This window comes from Sapajus apella, unplaced genomic scaffold (assembly GCF_009761245.1).
Source record: "Sapajus apella isolate SASKATOON/1434 unplaced genomic scaffold, GSC_monkey_1.0 scaffold29, whole genome shotgun sequence".
Lineage (NCBI taxonomy): Eukaryota > Metazoa > Chordata > Mammalia > Primates > Cebidae > Sapajus > Sapajus apella.
In genome coordinates, this window is record NW_022436969.1 from 7,451,874 (window position 1) to 7,468,428 (window position 16,555).

General features: G+C 41.8%; 1 protein-coding gene across 8 annotated transcripts in view; it reads left to right on the forward strand.

Moving 5' to 3' along the window:
* The window catches only part of OSBPL1A (oxysterol binding protein like 1A), a 235,739-nt gene that overhangs the window by 196,509 nt on the left and 22,675 nt on the right, over nt 1-16,555 (forward strand). For all 8 annotated transcript variants that reach the window (XM_032293166.1, XM_032293167.1, XM_032293168.1 and 5 more), the window contains one exon: nt 4,166-4,241. In XM_032293166.1, the coding sequence (XP_032149057.1) occupies nt 4,166-4,241 (76 nt within the window). The remainder of the gene's footprint in view (nt 1-4,165; nt 4,242-16,555) is intronic.

The following is a 16,555-nucleotide window of genomic DNA, read 5'->3' on the forward strand; positions in this document are numbered from 1 at the left end:
ACAGGCATGTGCCACCATGCCCAGCTAATTTTTGTATTTTCAGTAGAAACGGGTTTCACCATGTTGGTCAGGCTGGTCAAGAACTCCTGACCTCAAGTCATCTGTCCGCTTTAGCCTCCCAAGTGCTGGGATTACAGGCATGAGCCACCATGCCTGGCCCAAATAACATGTAATTTCTGCCATCCAAATGACATATAAAGATTGTGGGGGATCGCGATCTCCTGACGTTGCCAAGTTTTCAGAACAAGGGGGATTCAAGCACAGCATTTGTTAGTCAACACTTCTTAAATTCATGTGGTTCTTTAGGTCTGTCTACAATGCCGTGTAGCTGGGAAATAATGGTGTGCTAGCAAGTGGAGCCATTTGCATCAGATAGACAAAACCAGTGTGAGACGCTTCATTTAAAAACCAGTTATTGTGCTGTTGTTTAGATAGTCGTAATGGCATCTGTATGGTTGAAAATAGAACCAGGACACATCACTGCCAGTCCCTGGTACAGGGTGTGTTCTCTCTGTATGAAGAGAAAAAGGAAGCATAGAATGCAGGATAATGACCCTCAGATAAACTCCACGGAAAGAGAATCACTGAGCTCTGCTTTCAGCCTGAAAATTCTGATTGCTGCCCTCATCTGTTCTTATTTCTGCCTGGAGTAACACCACCATCCAACATCATTAGGGAATTCTCTCTCTCTCTCTCCTTTTTTTCTTGGCAGAGGGAGTGAAATTTTTAAATATGGAAACACATCTTTTTCAACACAAATTATTTTTTTTAGAACTGAATCTCCTACTTTTTTTTTTTTTTTAATTTCTCTACTCCCTCTGCTTCTTCAAATAACATTGCAGAAGCTTTAGCATTTTTTGATGATTAGACTGTGGACTGTTTTTTGTCTGTTCCTGACTTTAGACTCGTAAAATTGGGCAGATTTTTGCTCCCCGCCCTATTCTTGAAACAGTACAACCATTTTGTTTTGAGAAGTAATCACAGAGATCCATTCCACCCAGTACAGTAGCCACTAGCCACATGTGGCTTTCGGGTACTTGAAATCTGCCGAGTATGACTGAGAAACTGATTTTTTACTTAATTTTAATTGACATAAGTTAAATTGCAAAATGAGGCAGAAACCATATTTCCATTAAACACAACTTTGTTAAGACAAGATTTCATGTTAACTGTCAATTTAGTAGCTTAATTGAGATGTGCTCTAAAAGTATAGGGTACGCACTGGATTCTGAAGACAATATGGAAAAAAGTATAAAATACCATTTTTTATATGTATTATATGTTGAAATGCTAATATTTTGGATATATTGGGTTAAATAAATTACTAAAATTAGTTTAAGATGTGGCTACTGCAGAATTTGAGATTATACATGAAGCTCTCATTGTATTTCTCTGGCTGGATTTCTCGACCCTGGCACTGCTGCCATTGGGGGTGGGTAATTCTTTGTTGTGGAGCCTGCCTTGTTCCCAGCATGATGTTCAGCAGTATCCTTGGTCAAGCTGGGTGCCTTTCTGTGCCCTGACTGGTGGAATCCTCCAGCCTCTGTCTGAAAGCCTTCCTTAACAAGGCTCTCTCATCTCCTGTTTTTAGAATTGTGAGACAGGTCTTTATATTAGCCATCCTAATATAAGCATTCACCTGCAGTCAGAGTCCTTCTCTCTTGAGTAGCACAGGATAAACCAAATTCTTTACAAAAGAGGTAATGTCTAATAGGCCTTATACGTTACAGAGCTCCTTCCACAAATACTTAAGACTCCCATTTGGTGCTAGCCATTGTCCTAGGCAACAGGGCTACAGCAGTAGACAGAACATGAGTTCTTATGGAGTTTACGTACTGTTTGGGGGAGGGACGTCATCAATAGATCAGCAAGAGAATGTAGCTTATATCATGTCAATCAGTGCGTGGAGAAGGAGGATGAAGCAGGCTGAGGTGCATAGCAGCTGGGGGAATGGATTTATTACTCCTGCCATCCCAGGGCCTGCTCTCCGATATTCTAAGACCTGCCTCGTGCCCACTGTTCCCCAGGCCCCCAGCTTTTGTTTCCCTAGCTTTGCACGTCCCTCAGCACTGCTTGTAAGAGAGATTTTCCAGACACCTTTGCCTTGCCTTGGATCAGTCCTCCTGCGTGGAAGTGTTCCAGTTTCTTTTAAAAGTGGCACCTAGGGCTGGGTATGGTGGCTCACACCTGCAATCCTAGCACTGTGGGAGGCTTAGGTGGGTGAATCATCTGAGGTTAGGAATTCGAGACCAATCTGGCCAACATGGTGAAACCCCATCCGTACTAAAGATACAAAAATTAGCCAGGCGTTATTTTTTGGCAGGTGCCTGTAGTCCTGCCAGGCAAGAATGCAGTGGTGCGATCTTAGCTCACTGCAACCTCTGCCTCCTGGGTTCGAGTGATTTTCCTGTTCCCTGTGGCAGGTGCCTGTAGTCCCAGCTACTCAGGAGGCTGAGGCAGAAGAATCGCTTGAACCTGGGAGGCGGAGGTTGCAGTGAGCCAAGATCACACCACTGCACTCCAGCCTGGTGTGGTGGCACGCACCTGTAATCCCAGCTACTCAGGAGGCTGAAACAGGAAAATCACTTGAACTCGGGAGGCAGAGGTAGCAGTGAGCTAAGATTGCACCACTGCATTCTAGCCTAGACAACAAGTGTGAATCTCCATCTCAAAAAAAAAAGAAAAAAGTAGATGGAAAATTTGGTTTATATACGTCTCTGAAACTATATTATACATGCAAAGGATAGATAATGGCCAGGATTCTTATTCCTGGTATCCATTGTTCGTGTCACAGAGATTGATAGTCTTGGATAGTGGGGAATGTGATTTAATTACCATCTGTGGCCACTTATCCAGCGGATTAGTTAGATGGCAGATCTGCCAAATGAGCAGTGTGCATTCCTAAAAAAGAAAAACCAGAAGAATTCCACCATGGAGTATTGACTTAAAAATGTAAATTGTATCAACTTCTGTACAATTAGTTTAATGTAAATGTTCTTTAGAAGGTGATTTTTAAAATATTTAATATTTTAGCTACATTAATATATTTCAGGAGGCAACTGGAAAACTTTTTATTTTATTATTATTATTATTAGTTTTTGAGACAGAGTCTCACTCTGTTGCCCAGGCTGGAATGCCGTGGTGCGATCTAAGCTCGCTTCAGCCTCCACCTCTCAGGTTCAAGCAATTCTCCTGCGTCAGCCTCCTAAGTAGTTGGGATTACAGGCATGCACCACCATGCACGACTGATTTTTTTGTTTTTAGTAGAGATGGGTTTTACCATGTTGTCCAGGCTGATCTTAAACTCCTGAGCTCAAGTGATCTGCCTACCTTGGCCTCCCAAAGTCCTAGGATTACAGGCATGAACTACCACGCCCAACTGGCAACTGGAAAACTTTAATAACAGTTTTCTAGAAAGTTGGCTTGGGCATCTCTTGTACACCCTTGATTGCTGATGGTGCTGCCATTCTGATCTGTGGAAATGGGGTGGCTCCCTGCCCATCAGGACTGGCTGTGATGTGCTGCTTATCCAAGCCACAGACCTTCTGCCCCAGGAAGCCACATCCCTCTGGCTACTTTTAAACACCTAAAGAGGCCTTGAAGATGCTCTTTCTGTAGAGGTCAGTTTGTTTTGCAGTTGCTAAATTTTGTTCAGGGGAAGTACTGTTGTATATTGCAGGGCCTAGGTTTTCAATACTTTTGTATTTTTTATTTTCCATTTCATTTCTTAAAAACCTGTATCTAGACTTTGTGGTGGTATTTTATTTACATCATTTAGCAGCTAGAGAATGATAATGTGTTAAGTATCAGAACATGGTAAGTGTGCCATGAATCCAACAGGGTCAGATGTGCCATTACGTGAAAGGACAGTGGGCCTCTGAGGTGGTCCAAACAGCTGGACTCCAGGGCCTGGGAGGACGGAGTTCAGATCAAAGCAATGCTGAAGACAGAGGGTCAGTTGATTGGGTACAGAATCTTTCAGGGGTCAGCATAGGTAGCGGGGAACAGGGGCAACCCTGGATCAGCCCTGTTTCACCCTGTCTGTGATGACACACATTTTTGAAGTGTCTCTCTGTGTCTGCAGCTCTCATATGAATGACAATTTTTCCCTCCTAATGACAATGGCATTAGAACGAACTTTATATTTTTCTTTTCTTTTTTTCAGAACAAGCTTGCCTTCTCCTATGTTTTCCAGAAATGACTTCAGTATCTGGAGCATCCTCAGAAAATGTATTGGAATGGTAAATTAATGGTTTTGTCATATGATATTAAGCAGATATGTTTAATCATATATTCTTTAGAAAGGAATTGAAAAGTTTGCATGAAAGTGGTGCACAACAATGTTTATGGAAACGTGCAAGAATCATAAATTGTGAAAAGTCGTAGGTGCATTTTTTTCTGGCAAGCATTTGAGCCACTCTAATGGCTTTAATGTGCCTTTTCAGTGTTAAAAAAAAAAAAAAAAAAAAAAAACAAAGAGAAAAATGCTCTCCTTCTGTTGTCACATCACATTTGTATTGCCCCATAGTTTTACATAGAAACTCTCAGAAAGAACAGATACCTCCACAGTGAAGAACAGAATTTCATTACACTTCTATACGCAGAGCAAGTTTTCATTTTTGGAATTTGCAAGCATGGTGTATTAAGTATTTGGAATATGTCTCTGCTTAGTTATCTGTGCCGTGGATCTGATTTGGGGGGAGGTAGGGAGATGGCAGCATGTCCTTTTATAGAAGTCCTTGGATTCCCTTGAAGGTAGTAGTCAACACTGCCACCCTGCTGTCAGTCAGGCTAGGATTCTGGGTAAAGTTCCCTTAGGTCTTGCTAGTATGACCTTGGACCATCTAGAATGATGAAAATTTAAAAAACATGTAAGTCATGTGGCACAAAAGAATCTGCCTGGACATTACCTCTTAACATTTTGCAATTGAGTGTGGAACCTGGGAGCACTCCCAGAACTTTCCCTGTTCTGGCAAGTACAGTCACCTCATACACACTTCACTCTGCAACTTGAAATCCTGTGCGCTGCAGAGGTACCCACTTTGGCATTTTTCTTTTCATTTTCTTTCTGTTTTCTTTTCTTTTCCTTTTTTTTTTCTTGAGACAGTCTCACTCTGTCACACAGGCTGGAGTGCAATGGCGCGATCTGGGCTCACTGCAACTTCTGCCTCCCAAGTTCAAGCAATTCTCCTGCCTCTGCCTCCCAAGTAGCTGGGATTACAGGTGCACCCTGCCACGCCCAACTAATTTTTGTATTTTTGGTAGAGATGGGTTTCACCATGTTGCCCAGGCTGGTCTCAAACTCCTGACCTCGTGATCTGCCCACCTCGGCCTCCCAAAGTGCTAGGATTACAGGTGTGAGCCACCACGCCCGGCCTCTTTTTTCTTTTTTTGAAACAGGGACTCAGTATATTATCCAGACTGGAGTGAAGTGGTGCTATCATGGCTCACTGAAGCCTCAATATCCCTGGCTCAACTGATCCGCCCACCTCATCCTCCTGAGTAGCTGGGATCATAGGCACGTGCTGCCACAACTGGCTAATTTTTTTTGTATTTTTAGTAGAGAAAGAGTTTTGCTATGTTTCCCAGGATGGTCTTGAACTCCTGGGCTCAAGCTGTCCCTCCGCCTCAGCCTCCAAAAGTGTTGGGATTCCAAGCGCGAGCCACGGCTCCTGGCCTCTGGCATTTTTCCAATGTCTCTCTTCTTTGAGTGGATGATGAAATCTGCAACTTCCTAAATGTAATTTTCAAGGAACAAATTCCATAAACATTAATTTCAAACAAATACTGCATGGAGAGTATTCATCAAAATTTCGTAGCCTGATAATGTAGGATCAAATCCCCTCTCTCCTCCTTCCTGGCTGTGAGGCCACAAGCAAGTTGCAGTTCCTACCTGAGTTGCATTCCAGCCAGTTCCAGTGTAAAACTAGGATCATGATTTGTATCTTAGAGGTGTATTGAGAGAGAAATAATTTATGTAAAATGCCTGGAACAGTCCCTCCTTTTACATTGTGCTCAATAAATAATAGTTCTTCATTAATCACAGCTGAGAATGAGACTTGACCTCTAATTTTATTTCAATTACGATTCAACAGGACAAAGCAAATGTGTGTCGACGGTCAGGTGACAGTTACACACGTTTGTCTCTTTGGAACTGAAAATTTCAAGACAAAAATTAGTATTTATTTGTATATTCTGTAGAGACAGTACTTTTCAGACCCTTAGTTAAATATGTTTACCTTTGTGATCCAGTATGCAAATATGTAAATATGCATGTCCTTAAAATCAGTTTTCCAAAATAATACTCATCATTACTACAAATTATATTTTCTATTATATTAAAGAAATGCTGATTCCAGCTCATCAAATTTATTTTACAGCTTATTAATGAACCAAGCCCACCTTTGGAAAGCACTGCTCTAAGTTACTATAGAATTGGTACTGTGTCTTACTAAGGTTATTTGGTCAAAGGAGTTTGTATGAACATCTCAGATTTGGGGCCATTATAGAATATACAGTTTTCTGTATTTCTGTCATCTGATTTCTTTCTCCCGCTCTCTCCTGTTTCACTGGGTGTCAGCTGTAGTGTTGGTGTTATGAATTTGTTCAGGTAGATGACCAGCAATCTGTCTAGTTTATGTCTAAATCGAGACTAATGGTTCTTTTAAAAGATAGGAGATAATGTTGCGTTGGATTGTATCTGCTATGCTCTCAAAGATACTGTTTCTCTAGAATGCGGTTTTACTTTTATGTTTAGGTACAGAACTTCTTGTACAAGTAAATGCTTACGCTGAATTATAAACAAAATATTACAAATAAACACAGAGCTGTTTGGGTTGAAAGGGTTTCATAGAATGTTCTGAATTGTATCTGTAGAACTTACTGATTCAAAGCATAGAGAGAGATCTTCAGGGGAAGTCGTGTTTTTGGAAACTTCTTTCTGCTGAGGTTCATAGGAGACGAATATTCCGGAAGAACATTTTCATTAATGTGGATTGAAAGGAAATCACCAGCTTTTGGAAATACTGTTCTTTGGGCACTGTCTGTTGTAGGAAGCTTCTCTCTCAGGCAGCAGACACAATCAAGTATAAGCACTATGGGACAGTAGAGATTAAAAATGAGGAGGCTTGAGAGAGAAATACAGATATTACCACTTTTTCTGTTTTGGTTTTTTTTTTTTTTTTTTTCAGTCAGAGTCTTACTCACCCAGGCTGAAATGCCTTGGTATGATCTCAGCTCACTGCAGCCTCCACTTCCTGGGTTCAAGCGATTCTCCTGCCTCACCCTCCCTAGTAGCTGGAATTATAGGTACCCACCACCAGAAGCAGCTAATTTTTGTATTTTAGTAGAGACAGGGTTTCACCATGTAGGCCAGGCTGGTCTCAAACTTCTGACCTCAGGTGATCCACCCGCCTCAGCCTCCCAAAGTGCTGGGATTACAGGCGTGAGCCAGCATGCCTGGCCTGGAATATATTTTTAAAGTAAATTTTGATATCAACAGTCTCTAATATCTGTCTATTTCTATATCCCAAAAGTGCTGTCCATGGGTCTTAATACACTTAAATTGAAAGCATTTTTTAAAATCCCCCCTGCTTGTTCTTGGTTTTTTTTTTTTGTTTGTTTTGTTTTTTTTTTGAGACAGAGCCTTGCGCTATGGTGCAGTGGTGTGATCTCAGCTCACTGCAACCTCCGCTTCCCAATTTCAAGCAATTCTCCTGCCTCAGCCTCCCGAGTAGCTGGGACTACAGGTGCGTACTACCACACCCAGCTGATTTTTGCATTTTTAGTAGAGATGTGGCTTCAGCATGTTGGCCAGGCTGGTCTCAAACTCATGACCTCAGGTGATCCACTCACTCTGGCTTCCCAAAGTGCTGGGATTACAGGCGTGAGCCACTGTGCCCAGCCTGCATGTTTCTGATTCTAACACACTGATCCAAATACTTCAGTTTGTGTCCTTTTTGTAGGGGTGAAACTCAGTTCCAGAAGCCACATGCATACCTTCAGCTATCATCTCTTCCCTTCCCTCCATTTACCCAGTGTCTTTATTTGTTAATAAGAAACCTTAAAAGCGGAAGAGGAAATCTGATACTTAGCCGCAGCTACTCTGTGCTCTGTTGTTGTGAGGAGCCAGTATTTTTCAAACGCTTTTAGTTAAATGTGTTTACCTTTGTGATCCAGTATGCAAATATGTATATATGCGTGTCCGTAAAATTAAAATGAGTTTCACAAAAGAATACTCATTTATTTTATTAAAGTGCCGATTCTAGCTCGTTACATTTACTTTACAACTTGTTAATGAATCAAACCCACCATTTGAAAAACACTGCTCTAAGCTGCTGTAGACTTTGTACTGAATCTTTCTAAGGTTATTTGGCCAGGGCAGAGTGCAGGTGTCAGTATCCTGTGGGTGACAGCCCCACAATTCCACAAAAGGCTCCCCATCCCATCTTTTTCTAAAACAATTAATGCCCCGGATGTATATGCTACGATGATATCGTTTTATGGTGTAATGCTATTATTATTCAAAATATGTGGCTTTTCTAGATTCACAGTACATATGCTTGTCTGCCGGGTATGGTCTAGGTCTCCCTTTGTCTTCAGAAGCAAAGTAACAGTTTCTTCTCCAGGCATTTGTCATCTTGGCCCCCAGTGCCCGCAGTCCCGTCCTCTGCTGGGCTTACTCTGCCCCAGTCTCCTCCACTCCCACACACCTGCACGTTTTACCCTTTCCCAAATAGCATTTAGCCACTTAGATTTCCAAAACTGATGACATCCTTCTTTTCTTCTCCCAGTCTGTTTGGGCAGGATTATGTTATCGAAATGTCAGATTATACAACGTGAAATGAATACGCAACTGGAATTCAACCCTAAATCTCTTTGTGGCTGAAGCTTTTACCAAACAAACAAATCTCCAGCTCCTGAAAACTAATCCTGACACTGCTTAGTCATTTGAAGACTTCGCTTATTTCTTCATGTTCGTTGCCCCTTCGTCACAGGACTCTTTAATCTCAAAGCCTTGTGTCCTGTGGGTACCCAGTTCCCGTCCTCCTCTTTCCTCCATCCCTTTGTTCTAGTGGCTTTTTCAGCGGGGCTCAGCCAGAGGTTAGGTCGTGGGTGTTCACGCTCAGTGACTTAGGCAACCAGCCCCAGGACCTCAGCACAAAATTTGAGGAGGTCCTTGGGCTCAAGGCCATGTGCACACCGACCTTGTGTGTGTTAGATGTTGTGAAGTAATAGGGTAGTCCTGGATTATTGCAAGAGGTGACAAAGGTCTGGTATATCATGAATACTGACTATTTAAAGTCTTATATCATTCTTTTAATGGTAGCTAGTGGAATTCACATATCATCAAGTTTTGTTTTGTGTTGAAATTGAGTATTTCTCTGTTGCTAGGCTGGAGTGCAGTGGGGCGATCTCGGCTCACTGCAACCTCCGCCTCCCAGATTCAAGCCATTCTTCTGCCTCAGCCTCCTGAGTAGCTGGGATTACAGGAATGTGCCACCACGCCCAGCTGATTTTTGTATTTTTAGCAGAGACGGGTTTCACCATGTTGACCAGGATGATCTCTGTCTCTTAACCTTGTGATCCACCTGCCTTGACCTCCCAAAGTGCTGGGATTACAGGCGTAAGCCTCCACACACCATTTCCATCAAGTTTTGATTGCCACTGTCATTATGTTAAATAAACCCATGAGCAAACTGTTCTTTAGTAATTGAAAAGCTTATAGTTTCATGTTTCCTTTAACTTGTATTTCCATTTTATCCTTCCTATAGAATATTAACTCAATTTTTCTACACTCTGAGGGTCTTTTATCAATTACTTTATCGTACTTCATTATTACAGAAATATGTATAAAAATTTAAATTTAAAAAGCTATATCCTATAAGACTTTAGTACTAAAGGTTTCTTTGCATTGTTAACCTAGTAAATGTTAATATTTGAATGATTACAACTGTAAACATTATATAAAAATTATGTGAAAATAATAACAAAAGGTAAAATGTTATTGAAAAGCATTTTTTTCAGTTGGGGGTTGAGATATCGGAGATGAATATCACTTGTTGCTTGAATGAGACAGGATTTTCAGTAAGAATTATGTTTTTGTTTTTGAATAGATGCAAGGATTGAGAGCTTCGCTCATATTAATAGACAGATGGAAGTAGGAGTTTTTTGGGTTTTTAAAAAAATATCCAATAATGTCATTCAGTTCTTTGATCCCTTTCTCAACTATATGCCAAAAGTCAGATTATATTAACAAAAATTTTTTCGTGTGCTTCATAAGCTAACAACTCAATTAGGACTGCCTTCAGTGTTACTAAAAACACAACTTTGAAAAACTCTAACTTGCACAAGGTTTTGTTCCCCTTCATTAGTCATTCTTGGCCTCTGGGAAATATACCAGAGAAGCTTTTCCCAAGCTCTCTGATCTTGATTCATTGAACTGTTTTTATCACTCAGTTGTACCTTGCAATACTGAGAAACAGTTGAGAAAATTGAAATATTTTTCACTGAAGTAAATCTTTGCCAATATGTTTTTGATAAAATGCTTTTATCTCACCATGAATCTTAAGATGTTTCCCACAAACTGAAGATTTAGCCCATTCGTTTCAGTACAGAATGTCTGCCACATAACCATGGGGCCAGACCTCATGTCCAGACTTATCCCCAGGTCAGAGTAACTGTCAGAAGGGATGTGATATTATTTTTGGATTCAGATAAACATGTGATACCGTATATGCCACCATGACAACTGTGTTATTCTTGCATTTCAACTCTAAGATAGATGCAGAGCTAGATAAGATTTGGAGTGTTGCCAAATCTGGCATGTTATAAATACCAGCTAGAGAGACAGAGGATAGAAGCAGCAAGATAGTTAAACAAAATTCGTTATCTCTACCCCCACACTCTACAGTGGTCTAAAATCAGAATGTTTCAACCTGGGGAGAAATGGCTTGAAGACCCTATTTCTAATGTCGTGTCTTTCCCTTAACTGAAACGGGCAGTCAAGGAGCCCTAATGTAGGTTAATGGTTCCTAAGTAAAAGAGGCTTTGCTTATAACAGTACTGTTTCTAAACTTCTCTGTGCAGTGCCCTGGAGGTTTTCACATTTCCAGGTATGAATACTATGCTATGATTCAGGGTGGTAGGAGATTAAGTGCTTTTTTTTTTTTTTTTTTTTTTTTTTTTTTGAGTAGCTGAGAGCAACAGTGAATGGGGAAATAAGCAAAGAGGAGCAGCATGGTCCCTCCAATCCAGGTGCCATCTGAGGCTTGCCAGTTTCTAGGATGCACCTGGAAGTAGATTCCCTTAAAGCCTTGAATGCCAAGTGATCCAGTGCAAGCTTGCAGCCCATGCTCTGTCATCTCTTCACATTCCTGTCTAGGTGTTATCCAGCCTTTGGTTAAATCCGCTAGCAAGAGGGCTTACGCCACCTGCCAACTCTGAAGATACTCAGCTCCTAAGCAGAAAGAGTAGAAAAGGAATATCTTTATGTTCATTAGCATTTTCCTTAGAGCTTTTCTTATCTTCTCCCCATTTTCCCACTGGTGGCACTGAGGTGCCCACACTGTGGTTCAGTTAATGCATGATGAACATTCCCCCTTTTCCTACTCCTTAGTGCCTTCCTTTCTGCTTGTGTTTCTTTCACTCTGGCCCCTGTTGTACTCCCCGCTGGTCTGTGAGGACTGAGGACAGAAGGCACAAGGGCAGCAGGCTTTTTTCAAACTGCCCATCCAGAGTGGCCCCAGGCAGCTGTCCTGTGATGCCTTAGAGTAACTGCTCTGCATGTAATCAGCAGTCTTGAGATGGCAAGAACCCATCATGCAGTGATAAACTAATAGATGAGATGCTGTGGAGGAGAGGGAACTAAGTAGCATGAGATGGGAAAAAAGACATTTGGCCCTCCGAGGCCCTACAATGCAAGAACGATAAATTTTTTCATCCTCGGTAGCTGTGGGAGGTAGAGGTGTCATAGAGGAAACATCCAGTGCCAACTCCATCTTGCAGGAGGCACAGCTGTATCCAAGGGACAGCCGACCGCCGCCAGCCCCCGGCTCGTGTGGAGAAAGAGCCCTGGGAACCACCAGAGTTTGGGTCATACACGCCAGTGAGCACCCTGCCCACAAGCTGCTGTCTGGGCAACAGAGCAGACCTAGCCTAGCACCTGAGGGATTTTCTCTCTCTAACCCAGGTCTTAAGTGCTTGCACTTCTATCCTGCTACAGTGGTAGACTTTACATTTGTGCAGTATTTTCAGTTTCAGTTGAGCTCACACTTGACCTTGCTCTCAGGTTTCTCTAGTGCTCAAGTGAAGAAGCAGCCTTCTCTCCTTCTCAGTTTGTCAGCCGATGAGCAATTGCAATTAGGAGTTTCTGCAGTTTCATCATTGGTTGCTATTAATTTGCATGGATAAATTTAAACTTTGCTCTTAGCTGGGTCATAGGTTGAATTGCTGGGTATAAATGTTTAACTTTTCCAGCTGCCTGAAGCTCTCAATGATAGAAGTATTCTAGGCAGGCTGGGTGCTATGGCTCACGCCCGTAATCCCAGCGCTTTGGGAGGCTGAGCTGGGCAGATCATGAGGTCAAGAGATCAAGACCAGCCTGGCCAACATGCTGAAACCCCATCTCTACTATAAATGCAAAAATTAGATGGGCATGGTGGCAGAAGAATCGCTTGAACCCAGGAGGCGGAGGTTGCAGTGAGCCAAGATTGCGCCATTGCACTCCAGCCTGAGCAACAAGAGCGAAACGCTGTCTCAAAAAAGAAAAAAAGGATTCTAGGCAGTGTTTCTTCCTGAAGCTTAATCTTCATAATGTGAATTGTTGCTTTTCTTATTATTGGAATATACACACACATTAGTTGTATAAAATAGAGAATGCAACACCAGACTTCATTGGATTGGAAGTGAAAATGTTGTATCAGTGAATTTCCAAGAGGTCTGGGAGGGAAGGAAATAAAATATACATTGTGTCAGTGAGTTTTTCAGTACCTCTCTAGGGAAATGTAGGTTTTAGCAATTGAAAAATTGTAAGATTATTTAAAAATAATTACAGATGATGGAGGCAATACAGTGGCAAGTAAGCTGCTGTATTTTAAAATAGCATGTTACTCTCTGCGAAGGTCCAGGTGGTTTTTATGCCAATCTGGATTCTGCCTCTCATTCCCTCTCTGTTATTTGACCCAGCCATGTGCCTTTTCCTTTTCTTAAATGCTTTCATTCTGAGTTACTAAAAGAAATGGAAAGCTGTTTAAATTATTATAGATTATATGTTTTATTCAAAGAGCCTTTTAGAATTTTAGGAGCTTTTCAAATGATTAAAAAATAAATCTACTTATTGAATTGATGATAAACCCACATCCTTGGTGCCTTGGTCTCCAGAGTTCACACCACCCTCTTTGTCATTGGCTTGGAACCCCTGGAAAGCCTGGATGGCTGGTGTTGAGCAGCCTGTGGCTGTGGACACCTGCCTGCCCCAGCCTGCTGTGCTGTGTTGTCCCACGAGCTGGATGTGGAGAAATGGCAGTGCATGCACCATTGTAAAGCAATGAGCTGAAAGATTACATACCTAGGCCAACATTCCTGAGAAAGCAAATTCGCTTGGAGGGAAGCACTGCTATCTCATAAATACCAAAATGTCAGCCGCGGTCCATCTGTTCCTTCCTCAGTGAGTATGTGATAGTCCTTAGAGCGTTTTTCAGGAAAAACAAATTCAAAATTAGACTTAGGTAAAGCTCTTCATTTCTTTAATGAATAATTATTATTATTTTTTTTGAGAGGGAGTCTTGCTCTGTTGCCCAGGCCGGAGTGCAATGGCGCGATCTCGGCTCACTGCAACCTTCGCCTCCTGGGTTCAAGTGATTCTCCTGCCTCAACCTCCTGAGTAGCTGGGACTACAGGCACCTGCCACAATATCCAGCTGATTTTTTTTTTTTTAATAGTTTTAGTAGAGACGGGTTTCAGCATATTGGCTGGGCTGATCTCAAATTCCTGATGTTGTGATCCGCCCTCCTGGGCCTCCCAAAGTGCTGGGATTACAGGCGTGAGCCACCACGCCCAGCCTATTGTTAGGTTTTAAAGTAACATCTCATTTTACCCTTGATTAGAAGAGGAGTGCATGTTCATTTTAGGAAATCTGGAAAATACAGAAAAGCATAATTAAGGTTATTAGGATTCCCTATGCCCCCCACTCCTAGAGATACCCACTGTTAACTTTTAGGTTACTATCTTCTAGCATTTGTTTCTATGGCTATAAAAACATATTTAACAATACTAGACTATTTTCGAACATGTTGTTTTATAACCTTTTTCTTCCAGATTTTAAAGTGAATATTTAGAATAAGGAAAAAATCACAAGTTTTGAAATGTAAATATTATTACCACAATAATGTTGTTAATGCCTAGTACCACAAATAATGTAAATCCAAAATTGTTACCGACTTTTATTAATTGCCTTAATACTCTTCTGTACTTTTTTCTTTCTTTTTTTTTTTTTTTTAACTCTTTTGGCTTTACATTCTCTTTTATCACATGTGACTGTGACTATGATATTTTCTGTAACAGGACTGATTGATCAAAATTAGTTTTTTTTACAGTTTTATTTTTTAAGACAGGGTCTTGCTCTGTCACTCAGGCTGGATTGCAGTGGCACGAACCTGACTCACTGTGATCTCCTGAGCTCCAGCAAGCCTTCATCTGGGCCTCCTGAGTAGCTGGGACCACAGATGCACGCCCCCACTTGGCTAGTTTCTGATTTTTTTTGTAGAGATGGAGTCTCACTTTGCTTCCCAGGCTGCTTTCAAATTCCTGGGCTCAAGTGATCCTCATGCTGTGGTCTCCCAAAGTGGTGAGATTACAGGTGTGAGCCACCATGCTTGGCCTAATTTTATTTTATTTAAAAAAAAAAAAATCTTTTTTGAGACGGAGTTTTGCTGTAGTTGCCCAGGCTGGAGTGCAGTGGCGTGATCTGGGCTCGCTGCAGCCTCCACCTCCCAGGTTCAAGCGATTCTCCTGCCTCAGCCTCCTGAGTAGCTGGGACTATAGGTGCCCACCACCATGCCTGGCTAATTTTTGTATTTTTAGTAGACACAGGGTTTCACCACGTTGGCCAGGCTGGTCTTAAACTCCTGACCTCAGGTGATCCACCCGCCTCAGCCTCCTAAAGTGCTGGGATTACAGACGTGAGCCACTGAGCCTGGCCTATTTTTAAAAAAGACTTACTTTGTAAAGCAGTTTTTGGTTCACAGCAAAATTGAGAGAAAGGTGCAGAGAGTCCCCACATACTCCCTGGCCCCACACATGTACAGCCTCCCCATTGTCAGCATCCCTCACCAGGAGGGCCCATTTCTTAGTGTTGGTGAACCTGCGATACATCAAGGTTTACCCCAAGGTCATAGTTTACACTAGGGCTCACTCTTGGTGTTCTGTGTTCATGTAATGATGTGTGTCCAACATTATAGTAACATACAGAGTGTCCTGCCTTAAAAATCCCCTTTGCTGCGACTGTTCATCCTTCCTCCTTACCCTGGGCAACCGCTGACCTTTTTCCTATCTCCGCAGTTTTGTCTTATCTAGAATTCATACAATTGGAATCATATTGGCTTTTTTTTTTCTTAGTAATAGCCATCTAAGTTTCCTCTATGTCTTTTCCTTACCTGATAGCTCATTTCTTTTTGGTGCTGAATAATATTCCAAAAGTAACCAACGTTTTACCCAGCATTTAGCTGCGTTAACCGTCATGCATTATTAAGTAAAGTTTTTGTCTTCAAAGAGCTTTCCATTGAAGGAGGCGGGAAGGGCAGCGTGTGACAAATGCCTGAAAAGGGAAAAGTCAAGGGGCGGTGAGAATGTAGGGTGCGTCTGGGGCAGGGCACACCTGCCACGCTCCCCAGTCTCTGTGAGGTGATGGGGGAATGTAGATGGGGTATAAGATAGTGCCCCTTTCTCAAGGAATTGTATTACTATACTGTAGCAGGATAAGCTGGTTACCATGCATACCATTAACAGTAGGTAATAGAAGCTAATCTATGATCAAAAAAAAAAAAATTAAATAAGCATGCTTTTGACCCAGAAACTCTACTTAGAGAAATCTACTTAATTATGTCACTCTACATGTAGCAAGATAAGCTGGCTACCACGCATACCGTAACAGTAGGTAATAGAGTCTAATCTCTGATCAATGCTCAGTTGTGAGCAGTACATTTTGGTACTCTAGCAGTTGGAAGAGTGGCAAGTCAGTGAGTGCTGCAATACTTGAAGAGGAAAGACTTGAACTGGGCCTTGAAATCTGGGTAGAGGAATAAAGGGAAGAGAGCAGGGCATTCCAGGTCAAGCGGTTGTTTGTAATGGGCCTTTATGCCAGCACCTGGCACGTAGTAGGCACTCAGTTAAATATGTGTTTAATGAAAGCATGAACATGACAGAAGGAACAAATTGGAAGTAATACTCTCTTTTAGCATCAGAGATGTTGACTGACATGCAGCACTGGTGTGTAAATTGGTAAAGCCATTTTGGAAAACATTCAGCTTGGTAGTTTCTGTAAAAAAAAAAAAAAAAA